This window comes from Desmodus rotundus, chromosome 7 (assembly GCF_022682495.2).
Source record: "Desmodus rotundus isolate HL8 chromosome 7, HLdesRot8A.1, whole genome shotgun sequence".
Classification (NCBI taxonomy): Eukaryota; Metazoa; Chordata; class Mammalia; order Chiroptera; family Phyllostomidae; genus Desmodus; species Desmodus rotundus.
The window spans coordinates 29,386,310-29,398,433 of record NC_071393.1 but is presented as its reverse complement, the minus strand read 5'-3'; the positions used below and the strand labels follow the sequence as shown (position 1 = coordinate 29,398,433).

The following is a 12,124-nucleotide window of genomic DNA, read 5'->3' as shown; positions in this document are numbered from 1 at the left end:
AAGCAAAGAGTTACCTACAAAGAAGTTCCCATAAGACTGATTTCTCAAATTTGCAGGCAAGAAGGGGCTGGCAAGAAGTATTCAAAGATGAAAAACAAGGACCTACAACCAAGACTACTCTATCCAGCAAAGCTATCATTTAGAATGGAAAGGCAGATAAAGTGCTTCCAAGACAAGGTAAAGCTAAAGGAGTTCATCATCACCAAGCCATTATTACATGAAATGTTAAAGGGACTTATCTAAGAAAAAGAAGATCAAAACTATGAACATTAACATGACAACAAACTCACAACTATCAAACTCACAACTGAATCTAAAAAATAAAAACAAAAACTAAGCAAACAACCAGACCAGGAACAGAGTCATAGGTATGGGGGTCTTTTGGATAGTTATCAGCTGGGGGGGGAGGGGCAGGGGGAGAAAGGGGACAATGGTGCAGGGATCAAGAAGCATAATTGGTAGGAACAAAATAGACAGAAGGATGTTAAGAATAATAAAGGGAAAAGACGCCAAAGAACTGATAAACATGACCCAAGGACATGAACTAAGGTGGGGGGTGGGGAGGTTGCTAGAGGGAAGGGAAGTACCAGGTGGAGGGGGGCAAAGGGAAAAAATTGGGACAACTGTAACAGCATAATGAAAAAAATATACTTAAAAATAAAAATAAAATAAATATAAATCTTTAAAAAATAAAATCATTAGCAATTAATAACAGTACAGTATCTAGAAGGCATATTGTTCATTGAGGGCATTTCAAAACCATAAATCTCCTTTAAGAGTCATTCTGCCATCAAAACCACTACAGTTGCTTCTGTCTTTTTGACCTATTAATACTTTTATAAAATTGTTCCTAAGCTACAATTTATTTTGTTATTTTTTCAATAAGCAGTTTAGCATTACAGTGTATTTTCCTATCACTAAATATTTTTTGAAAGTCTACAAAAAAACATTTTGTCTACAAAAAAATTTAAAAATTTTAAGTATGGTTGGTATACAATCTTATATTGGTTGTACTAGCCTCAGTGACTGAACATCTTTATACCTTACAATGTGATCACCCCACTAATTCTGGTAATCATCTGTCACCATGTGAATTCATCACAGTCTTTTGACTATATTCCCCTTCCCATTTTCACCTATCCCCTACCTCCTTCCTCCTGGTCGTGATCCCTTTGGTCTTTGTTTCTATGAGTTTGGTGTTTTTTTTTGAGATCCCACATATAAGTAAAATCATAGAGCATTTGTCTTTCTCTGACGTGTTTCACTTAGTATAACACCTTTAGAGCCATCCATGTTGTTGCAAGTAGCAAGATTTCATTTTTTATTGCTGCGTAGTATTCCATTGTATAATATATGTGTGTGTGTGTGTATGTGTGTGCCACGTCTTCTTCATCCATTCATTTATCAATGGACACCTAGGCTGCTTCCATATCTTGACTGTTGTAAATAGTGCTGCTGTGAACATAAGGTGCACATACTTTTTTGAGTCAGTGTTTCTGTTTTCTTCAGATAAATATCCAGAAGTAAAATTGCTGGGTCATATGATATATCTACTTGTAGTTTTTTGAGGAGTCTCAAATATGGGAATATGGATGTGATACCTAGACTTGGAACTTTAGGGTCAATCTTGTTTTCAGGAGCTACACCAATTTGTATTCTACCAACAGTGTACAAGGGGTCCCTTTTCTTCACATCCTTGTCAACATATGTTATTTGTTGATGTTTTGATAATAGCCATTCTGACTGATGTGAGGTGGTGTCCCATTATGGTTTTTATATGCATTTCCCTGATGACAAGTGATGTTGAGCATTTTTCATACATTGCTATTTGCAGATGACATGATACTACATATACAACACCCTAAAGAGCCCACCAAAAAATTAAGAGAAATAAAAAATTCAGTAAAGTAGCCGAGTACAAAATTAATATATACAAATCTGTCGTGTTCTGATACACTAATAATGAACAATCAGAAGGAGAAATAAAAAATAACATTCACAATTGCATGAAAAAGAATAAAATACCTAGGAATAAACATAACCAAGTAGGTGAAAGACCTATACTCTGAAAACTATAAGACACTGAGGAATAAAATTGAAGAGGACACAAATAAATGGAGGACTATAACATGGATATAAGGAACCACAAAAGACCCCGAATAGCCAAAGCAATCTTGAAAAAAAAAACCCCACCAAAGTGGGATGTACACACACACCAATCTCAAACTATACTACAAAGCTATAATAGTCACAGTATGGTACTGACACAGAAACAGATCAAGGGAACAGAATAGAGAGCCAGAAATAAACCTTAACTTCTTATACTGTCAACTAATGTATGACAAAGGAAGTAAAAATATTCTTTGGAGTATTGACAACCTCCTTATAAAATGAAAGTGGACCACTCTATTATACATATGCAAAAATAAACTCAAAATGGATTAAAGACTTAAATGTAAAGCCTGAAACCATAAAACTCCTAGAAGGAAACATAGAAAATAAAGTATTTGACATCGGTCTGAGTAATATCTCTTTGGATATGTCCCCTTGGGCAAGGGGAACAAAAGCAAAAATAAATAGGATTGCATCAAACTAAAAAGCTTCTGCACAGTGAAGGAAACCTTCAATAAAACAAAAAAGCAACCTACTGAATGGAAGAACGTATTCACAAATGATATATCCAATAAGGGGTTGATATCCAAAATATATAAGAAACTCATCCAACTCAATAACAAAAAAAGAAACAATCCAATTGAAAAATGGGCACAGGACATGAAAAGACATTTCTCCAAAGTAGACATAGACATGAAAAGATGTTCAACATCACTAATCGAAAATGTGATTTTTATGCATAACATTTTGTTGTCTAGTTATAGTTGAATTATTTAGCTATTTCTCTAGATGTTGAACATTTAACATGTACTAGGGATCAGTATTGTTTGTGGGCCACTCTGATGATTTCTTTGAGATAAAGTAAGAGAAGTGAGATCATGGACACAAAATCATGAACATATTTAAGGTTATTAATGAACACTTCCATTAAAAATGTATAAGAATGCTCTTTTTAAAAAAATAAGGAGACAAAAAACTAAAACAGACTCATAGACAGAGCCTCGACTGGTGATTTCCAGAGGGGAGGAGGTTGGGGGATGGGTGAAAGAGGTGAAGGGACTAAGAAGTACAAATCTGTAGGTACAGAATAGTCACAGGGAGTGTGTAACCACCATGCTGTACAGCTGAAAAACTAAAAAATAAAAACAAATTTTAAAAATCATATGGTATGCAAAAGCCAAAAACACAGGAATGCTCTTTTTGTCTAAACCTGGATTACACTGTGTAGCATCACATTTTAAAACCTTTGCTAATTTTTAATAGGTGAATGAACTGAGATCTTACATTTTTACAATTGCAAATTTGTTCTTTTTCTGACATGCCTTCTGTACCATTGTTCTGCGATGACTAAGTTGCTGTCTCTTTGCCAAAGTAAACAAAAAAGGAGAAGAGAACCCCACTGGTATCCAAGTCATAGATCCAATTTGTCCAAAACGGATGAGAAAGAAATGATCAGTGTCCTGAAATCACATCCTTAGTCTGAAGCGGCTTAACTCGAGCCACTGCACTGACTCACAAAAGATACACTGTGGGCATGGATGATCGCTCGCCGCTCCCCAGGCCCAGTTCTTACTATCACCTTGAATAAACCGTCCTGGCCGTCATAGAAGAACAGAGCCCAGGGTCTGGCATTGCATATTGACAGGGAAGAAAGAGTGTAGCCCCGAAAAGACTTTCTCCAAATGACATTCGCCGCTTTACAGGATAAGCAGCTTCTAGCAAAGGGACATTTCTCAGAGGAGAGCGATGGCTCCTAACAGAGTTTGTTCTGGGTGACTGGCAGTGAAAAATCCAGGATTTACTTAACTTTGGTTCAAGTAATCTTGACTGGCTCACAGCGCTGTAAGTTTGATCTCTTTCCATCAAAAGTCTTGTTAACAGCTTCACTGAGATATTTCACATGCCACAAAATCCACCCATTTGAAGTTGTACAATTCAGTGGTTATTTAGTATATCCATGGAATTGGGCAAACACTACCACAATGCAAATTTAGAACATTTTCATCACCCTAAAAATAAACCCCACACCCACTAGCAATCACTCTCCTTCTCCACTACAAATCCAGCCCTGGGCAACCCCTAATCTACTTTCCATGTCTTCAAAAGGCTTTTATAGTAAAATAATCCCTAGAATTTACTTTGACTCACTTCTCCTTGGCTGTTACAAGACTGAAAGCTCACAATAGCATGATGCCCCCCCGGCCCCCACAAATCAACAAGGAACGTCCCGTTAGGTCTCCCAACACAGGGCTCTCAGCAAAGACCCAAGGATCTACCGCTCGTCCGCACGGGAGACACGCGCACACACACACCAAAACACACCGGCGTTCCCTGGCTCTGGATGGTGGCTGCTAAGGCCAGACCTGCCCCTCTGAACTGGTGTTCACCACCAAACTCCTTAGCAGATGATGGCATAAGGGTTTCCTGATGGAAGATTCTTGCAAGGAACTAACGACACTTCTTCTCAAGCCAGAAGAGTCATTCTTATTGTAAACTTGGGGCAAAGTGAGCGGAGCCGGAAATGACACCGGCTATCCGTGAGGGCTGTTTCAGCTTGGACACCCTGTGCCTGCTGTGGGGGACACTCTGGGGCTTTCTTCCAAACACTCCTCAGGGGAGCAAATGTGAGAAAGTTACTCCAAAAGAGGACAAACAATGCCCAAAGACTGAGGGGCAGCGAGCGAAGGAAATCTGCTCTGCGGTTGCTGAACTTAATCCAAGTAAACCTCTTCTGAGAAGCAGTCAAGCAGTAACACCCAGGTTGTCTGTGACAGCAAACACAAGAGTTAATCACTGCGGCTCAGCTCAGCACAGCTGTCAGAGAACTCTGTAAGCAGTTACTCTGCGGTGGGTTGAGACAGGTATTTTTGGACTGTCGTCTCTTGCATTGTGCTAATCTCTTACTGCCTGACGCCTGGGTTTAATGGCATGGGCAGTGCTTAGTATTTTTAAATTAGTCACAACAGAACTACAAGGAGAAGAGGGGGTGCTTGGACCTATTATCTTGACAAATCCTCAAATTTTTAATGGGATTCAAGCTGATTCCCTTGGAAACCACAAGATTTGCTGACTAGCAAATGGGCATGACCTGGATAGTGATTCCTTCTGTCTGGTGCCCCGGCTACCCACTGTCCTATACAAATAGCTTGGTTCTAAATCATTTCAGCTTCTGGAACAGCTTAAAGCACAAAGACTGCTTCTGTGTGCTTGTCCAAAGTGGGCTGAAGGTGTTGGATGGAGAAAGCGGAGATGTATGGAGATGGTAACATTTCTGAAAGAGGGCAGGAAGGGGGATTTTCCATGTTGGAAAGAGGGTTTAGGAAGCAATAACTGGAAGCTATTTTCTTCCTCCTGCCTGTCCTCCCATGCTCTGAGATTTCTGGTGATACACACTGTCTCTAGGGTACTTTCCTCTACCTTTCCTCAGTAAAATGTGAATTCAAATTATTAAGAGGAGCAAGGGAAACTAGCATTTAGCTGATGTCTGTTCTTTGCTAGCTAAGGCTTTAATACATTATTCAACATAATTATCACACCAAACCTACAAAGAGGAAGAACAATTCTGATTGTGCCTATGAGGAAAGAGGGGGTAGGTGGATTAATGACCTGCCCAAGTCTCAGAGCCCTGCGGTGACCAAGGGGTGGAGACGAGGCCTGGGGAGTGGCTAAGCCACCACTCCCACTGACCCTGCTCGCCGGTATTGGTGCTAAAGCTTGCATTCTCTTTTTCCTTTCTTATTTACTTTTTTGATGGTTAGAATGTGTTAGCAATAAAGCATTTTAAACTAAGGTGTGCACGTTGTATTGTCAGACGTAATGCTGTTGCACACTTAATAGACAACAGCGTAGTGTAGGCACGTCTCACACACTCTGGCAAACCCAGCCATCCACGTGAGTGACTTTACTGTGACGCTCGCAGGGTGGCCGTGGCCGGAGGCCGGGCCCCTGGGAGCCTCCCCCGCCCCACCCCGGGCCTTCCCCCCCCCCCCCCACGCAGGCCGCCTGCACTCTGGCGCGGACTCCTCTGCCTGCCTCTTGCACTTTCAAGGGCCCTTCTGATTACACGGGGCCCACGGCAGTAATCTAGCATAGCAATCTCTTTTCGTCAATGTTAGCTTCTTAGCGACGTTACAGGGGAAGGTGGTTACCTTACCCTGCGATGAAAGCTTTCATTTTCAACAATAATCTGTAGTTGGCAAGAACCCTAACTGGAACGGTTCTTAGGTGTGACAGCTCTGAGCACAGGGGCCATCCCCACCGCGAGAGCGTGTGGGCCCCGAAGCTGTGGCCGTGTGTCCCCACGGAGATAGCAAGGTGCGTGGCATCCGGCTCCCTCGCCCCGTCTGCAAACCCACTTTACCGGTGAAGCACTTGCAAATGGTACCAAGGGCGGCTCAGAGCCTGCCCTGCAACAACGTTTCTGCGGGAAAATGACTTGTGACCCCAGTGAGACCGGGGACGTCTCCGCGGCCCCACGCCACCGGTCCTGGCTCCAGCGCCAGGCAGGAGCGCGGGGCCCCAGAAGAGCGCAGGCTGCAGGGGAGCGGAGTCAGAGACGGGGTGAAGCAGCCCTTGGGTGAGGGTGTGAGGGAGCTGATGACCCGCGCAGGGGGCCTCCGAGGTGGCCACGTCTCCGCCACGCCCACCTGTCCTCTCTCTTCAACAGGACCCACTGTCTACTCTAGTCCAGTTTCCCCTTCTCTCCAAAGCCGCCCTTTTCTCTTCCTCTGGGGGCCCCGCGTGAGGGCCCACCGACTCTGTGATCCCCTAAGTTTCTGGAACGCTGTGTGTCTGCCTGCACGCAAACCTCATCACAGTGCACGCTGTCGGTGTCCGTGCCCGCCCCCGCAGAACAAAGCCCTCCTTGTGCAAACCAGAAACGAAGTCCACCGAAGCCCCTGCCCACTTCTGCACATCCCTCAGCACTCTGGGCCCCAGTTCCAGGGACAGCAGCGCTGGAACGCCTCCTGCTCCTGGGCCGCGCCATGCTGTCCTCAGCTTCCACCTGCTGCCCCTCCGCCCGCCATGCTCTCAGTCTTTCTTCTTTTGTTACCTGTGCATCGTCCTCTCAGGCGCAGCTCAGTCATGACCTGAAACTCTGCTGACCCCAGTCAGGGACGTGTCCCGCCTGTGCTCCCCATGCCTCCCTCCACTCCCTCTTTGAATTACACCATTATACTGAGGCCATTTACACCTGTCTCCCCAGTTCCATGTCACCTGTTAACTTCTGCTGGGGACAGTCATGGCGCATTCTCTTTACAGCACAACCTCTAGCTGCCGTTCAACAAGTACGGATAGAACTGAACTGGGGGTGATTTCCTAAAACTGCGTGTGCCCCTCTGGACCAGCACCGCCCTCCTCCTCCTGGTTGCTGAGACTGTTGTCTGCCACCACTCACAGCTGAGTTTCTCCCTAAGAACGGCCCTTGTCCAAATGGAGCTGCTATGCCCAAAGTTAGAGCCTTTCCCCCGGGGCATTCCATAGCCAATGGCTGGCTTGTGTGGGGTCAGGAAAGCCGGGGTCCCTCGTCTTCAAGGGCCCACCCAACTTCAGAACCCACATGGCCTTGGCTGAGGCACGTGTTGCACTGGCTCACTCCCCAGCCCTGAAGGCCTCTATCCTCACCCACAGGAAGCACCTGGCAATCACCCTGTGCACACACATCACATCTCCGTTTCAGCGTCTCTCCCCAGGGACCCAACTCACTACAGGCCTGCTGCTTCCAGCCAGGTCTTCCCCTGTTGCCCTGTAAAACTGAATGCTGTTTCCAGCCTTTTGCCGACTACCTGACACTAGAAGCAAGTGATCTTCCCGGAGGCGATTTTATTGCCTGTATGGTGGAGAAATACAAAGGCTCCTTCAGCGCCCGTTCGTTTCTCCCCGGAAACATTTTCCTTTGCCATCCCTCACTTTAATGTCCCTTATTTAACAATATAGACCCAATCGGAAAGATTTAAGTGCACAAAGGTGTAAGTCACAGGGAATCTTACTGGGAACAAAGAACTCAGTAAAGATTGGCAAGCATTTCAGAGGAGAGCCCAGTCCTTGGCTGCCCTGCGTACTTCCTGCAGGAGCTGAGGTGACGTTAGGGCCAGGAAGCATTCTCGGGAGGGAAACGCAAGGCAGCCAGAGATTTCATTGCCCCAGCCCCACTTCCTCTTATTCTTGGCTGAGAAGGTACCTGGAAACTCAGCCTAGACCAGGACTGAGGCAGGTGGGGGGAGCTTTTCTGAGCATGTGATGTTTAAGCTTGTTTCAAAGGGGGACTATTGCCTCTCTGCAAATGTAGACCCTTCCCTGACATGAATCACACAGGAGGTGGGCCTGAGCATCCCTGGTAGCAACCACTTGCAGGAAATGAGGAGGGAAATTCCAGGCAGTAACAAGGGCTCAGTAAAGGACTTCCTCAGGACATGGGCCACCCTGATGTGGCAGCAGCTCAGTAGTGACCATCCTGATTCCAGGCCTCTAATGATGGGAATGAAAATCAAGGTCCATCTGTATTATCAAAACTAAAAGATTATGTGTTAAAAGGCTTTTATTACCTTAACGCTCCTTTTTCTATGCTTTTTCCCTTTTTCCAGTTGAAATAGATAGCCTTCAGAATTGCTACGACTAATTTTCATTTGGTGTCTTTGGATTTTCTCTGAGTTGAGTTGGGATTCACTTTCTGTTCTTGACAATATGGGCGGGAAGGTGACACTGGCCAAGGCCACTTCGCGGGGCTGCACCTCGGTCAGCTGCAACAAGGCGTGCTCATGCTGCCCCATGACCTGGGCAAGCCGGGAGTCTGGAGACACGCTCGCAGGTTGGCTGTCTGATGACGAATGGAACTTCCTTAACGAAAAAATAAATAAAAGCACAATTCTGTTAATAAAACCTGGATACGCACATACCAGAAAAGTCTTTATAAGCCATTATTTTGATGTGTTTATTATTCCATAAATCAAATTAGTGACCATTAACTTACCCTTTTCATAAAAACAATTATTTGTTATCTTAAAATGCTTCTATTTTTTTCTTTATGATATTCTGGCTCTTATTTAAAACTTTTATTTAATGCATTTCAAATACAAAAAAGCCCAATTTTGAAAAACTAAAGAACTTACCACTCCAAAATACCTAAAAATGTTGAATTAAATTAAACAAACATCCTTTGCAATATATAGTTGAATTTGTAAAAGAAGCAGGAACTCTTCAAAGACAAAAAAACCCAAAAAACAAAACCAAACTCCACCCTAAAACCAAAGCAGATTTTGCACAAGCTGAAGCAATGGCTTTCCCAGAGAAAGTTTTGGTCCTAAGAGCTTGAGTTCTGAGATTTATCCCTGCACTGGATATGTGAGACCATGGCCCCATGTAGGGCAGAGAGTCAGAACCGAGATGCCTGCAGAAAGCCTGTAACCCTCGAAGAGCTACAGTATGGATAAAAAAACAAGTTCTTCCTCCTACACAGTATATTGCACCGCAGGGGGAAAATGTGGGCAAGAAGGCTCTGCAAACAGCCCAAGAGCATCCATCCTTGTCACGGACACCGAAGGGAACCGTACTGTATGGTTTGCAGGGCTGCTCTTGAAACACGGTGGCTCCTTCCATGACTGTCATGACAGCCCGTAAAGGGCAGAAAAGGCCCCCTTCGCTATGATCTATAAATATTGATTGATGCCGATAAGGTCATTCTTTTTAATATTTGTGCAGTCTTTTAATTGCTAGAAAACAGGTGACCAGAAACTCATTTCTGCTGCCATCCAACTGTACTTGTTTCAGTCAGAGTAGGGATTTTAACACCCCATTGACATCAATGGATCGATGTTCCAGACAGAAAATCAATAAGGAAATGGCGGCCTTCAATGACACACTAGATGACATGGATTTAATTGATATCTTCAGAGTATTTCACCCCAAAGCAGCAGAATATACATTCTTTTTGAGTGCACATGGAACATTTTCTAGGATAGACCATGTTAGGACACAAAACAAGTCTAAATAAATTTAAGAAGACTGAAATCATATCAAGTATCTTCTCTGACCATAATGGTGTAAAACTAGAAATCAATCACAAGAAAAAAACTGAACAACACACAGAGACATGGGCTAAATAACATGTTACTAAGCAATGACTAGGTTAACAATGAAAGCAAGAAAAAACCCAGAAGATTCCTTGAAACAAATGATAATGAGAACATAACAACTCAAATCTATGGGACACAGTTAAAGCAGTCCTAACATGGAAATTCATAGCATTAGAGGTCTATCTCAAGAAACAAGAAAAAACTCAAATAAACAACCTAAATTTACACTTAAAGGAACTAGAAAATTAACAACAAACAAAGCCCAAAGTGAGTAGAAGGTAAGAAATAATAAATATTAGAGTATAAATAAATAAAATAGAATCTTAAAAAAAATACATAGAAGACCAATGAAATCAAGAGCTCGTTCTTTGAAAAGATGAACAAGATTGACAAACCTTTAACCAGACTCATGAAGAAAAAAAATAGGACTCAAATAAAATCAGAAGTGAAAGAGATGTAACAACTGACACAAAAGGATTGTAAGAAAATATACACTATAAGCCAACAAATTGGACAACCTGGACAAACTGGATAAGTTACTAAAAACATAAAACCTTCCAAAACTGAATCAGAGAACTGGACAGGCAAATTACAACTAGTGAAATTGAAGCAGTAGTCAAAAAACTCCCAAACAAACAAAAGTCATGGACCATATGGCTTCACAGAGGTGTACTTTATCAAACATTCAACGAAGAACTAACACCTATCCTTCTCAAACTATTCCAAACAATCCAAGAGGAAGGAAGACCCTCAAGCTCATTTTACAAAGCCAGCATTATCCTAATTCCAAAACCAGATACAGACACTACAAAGAAAGAAAAATATAGGCCAATATCCCTGATGAACATAGATGCTAAAGTCCTCAACAAAATATCAGCAAATTGGATCCAGCAATACATTAAAAAGATCATACATCGCAATCAAGTGGGATTTATTCCAGGGATGCAAGTTGGGTCCAGTACCACAAATCAGTAAGTGTGATTCACTACATAAAACAAAGGATACAGACCACATGCTCATATCAATAGATGCAGGAAAACATTTGATAAAATCCAGCACCTGTTTATGATGACCACTCTCAGCAAAGTGGGAATATAGGAGGCATACCTCAATGTAATAAAGTCCATTTATGGCAACCCACAGCCAACATAATACCCACTGGGCAAAAATCATAAGTGTTTCACTTAAAATCAGGAACAAGACAGGGATATCCACTTCCACCACTATTATTCAACATAGTACTGGAAGTCCTTGCCACAGCAATCAGACAACAGGAAGAAATAAAAGGCATCCAAATAACTGTCGTTATTTGCAGAAGATATAATACGGTAAATAGAAAACCCTGAAGACTCTACCAAAAAAACTACTAGAATGAACAAATGAGTTCAGTAAAGTAGCAGGATACAAAATTAATATCCAGAAACCAGTTGCATTTTTATGCACCAATAATGAACTATCAGAAAAGGAAACTAAGAAAACAATCCCATTTAAAATTGCATTAAAAATGTCTAGGAATAAATTTAACCAAGGATTTAAAAGACCTATGCTTGAAAAATGATAAGACACTGAAGAATATACAAATAAGTGGAAGCACATACCATGTTTATGGATAGGAAGAATTAACATCATTAATATGTCCATACTACCCAAAGCACTGTATAAATTCCTCAATTCCTATCAAGACATCAATGGCATATTTCACAGAACTAGAATAAATGTTCCAAAAATGTATATGGAACCACAAAAAACCCTGAATAGTCACAGCAATCTTGAGAAAGAAAAACAAAGTTGGAGAAATCATGCTACCTTATATTAAAATATACTACAAGGCCATAGTAATCAAAACAGCATGGTACTGGCACAAAAACAGACACATAGATCGATGAAACCAAATAGAGAGCCCAGAAATAAACCCACACCTTTATGGTCAATTAACATTT

The 12,124-nt window shown here is 42.3% G+C and overlaps 1 protein-coding gene across 4 annotated transcripts in view; it reads right to left on the bottom strand.

Moving 5' to 3' along the window:
- The window catches only part of JHY (junctional cadherin complex regulator), an 80,467-nt gene that overhangs the window by 6,865 nt on the left and 61,478 nt on the right, over nt 1–12,124 (bottom strand). For all 4 annotated transcript variants that reach the window (XM_053928844.2, XM_045192917.3, XM_045192919.3 and 1 more), the window contains one exon: nt 8,658–8,949. In XM_053928844.2, coding sequence (XP_053784819.1) covers nt 8,658–8,949 — 292 coding nt within the window. The remainder of the gene's footprint in view (nt 1–8,657; nt 8,950–12,124) is intronic.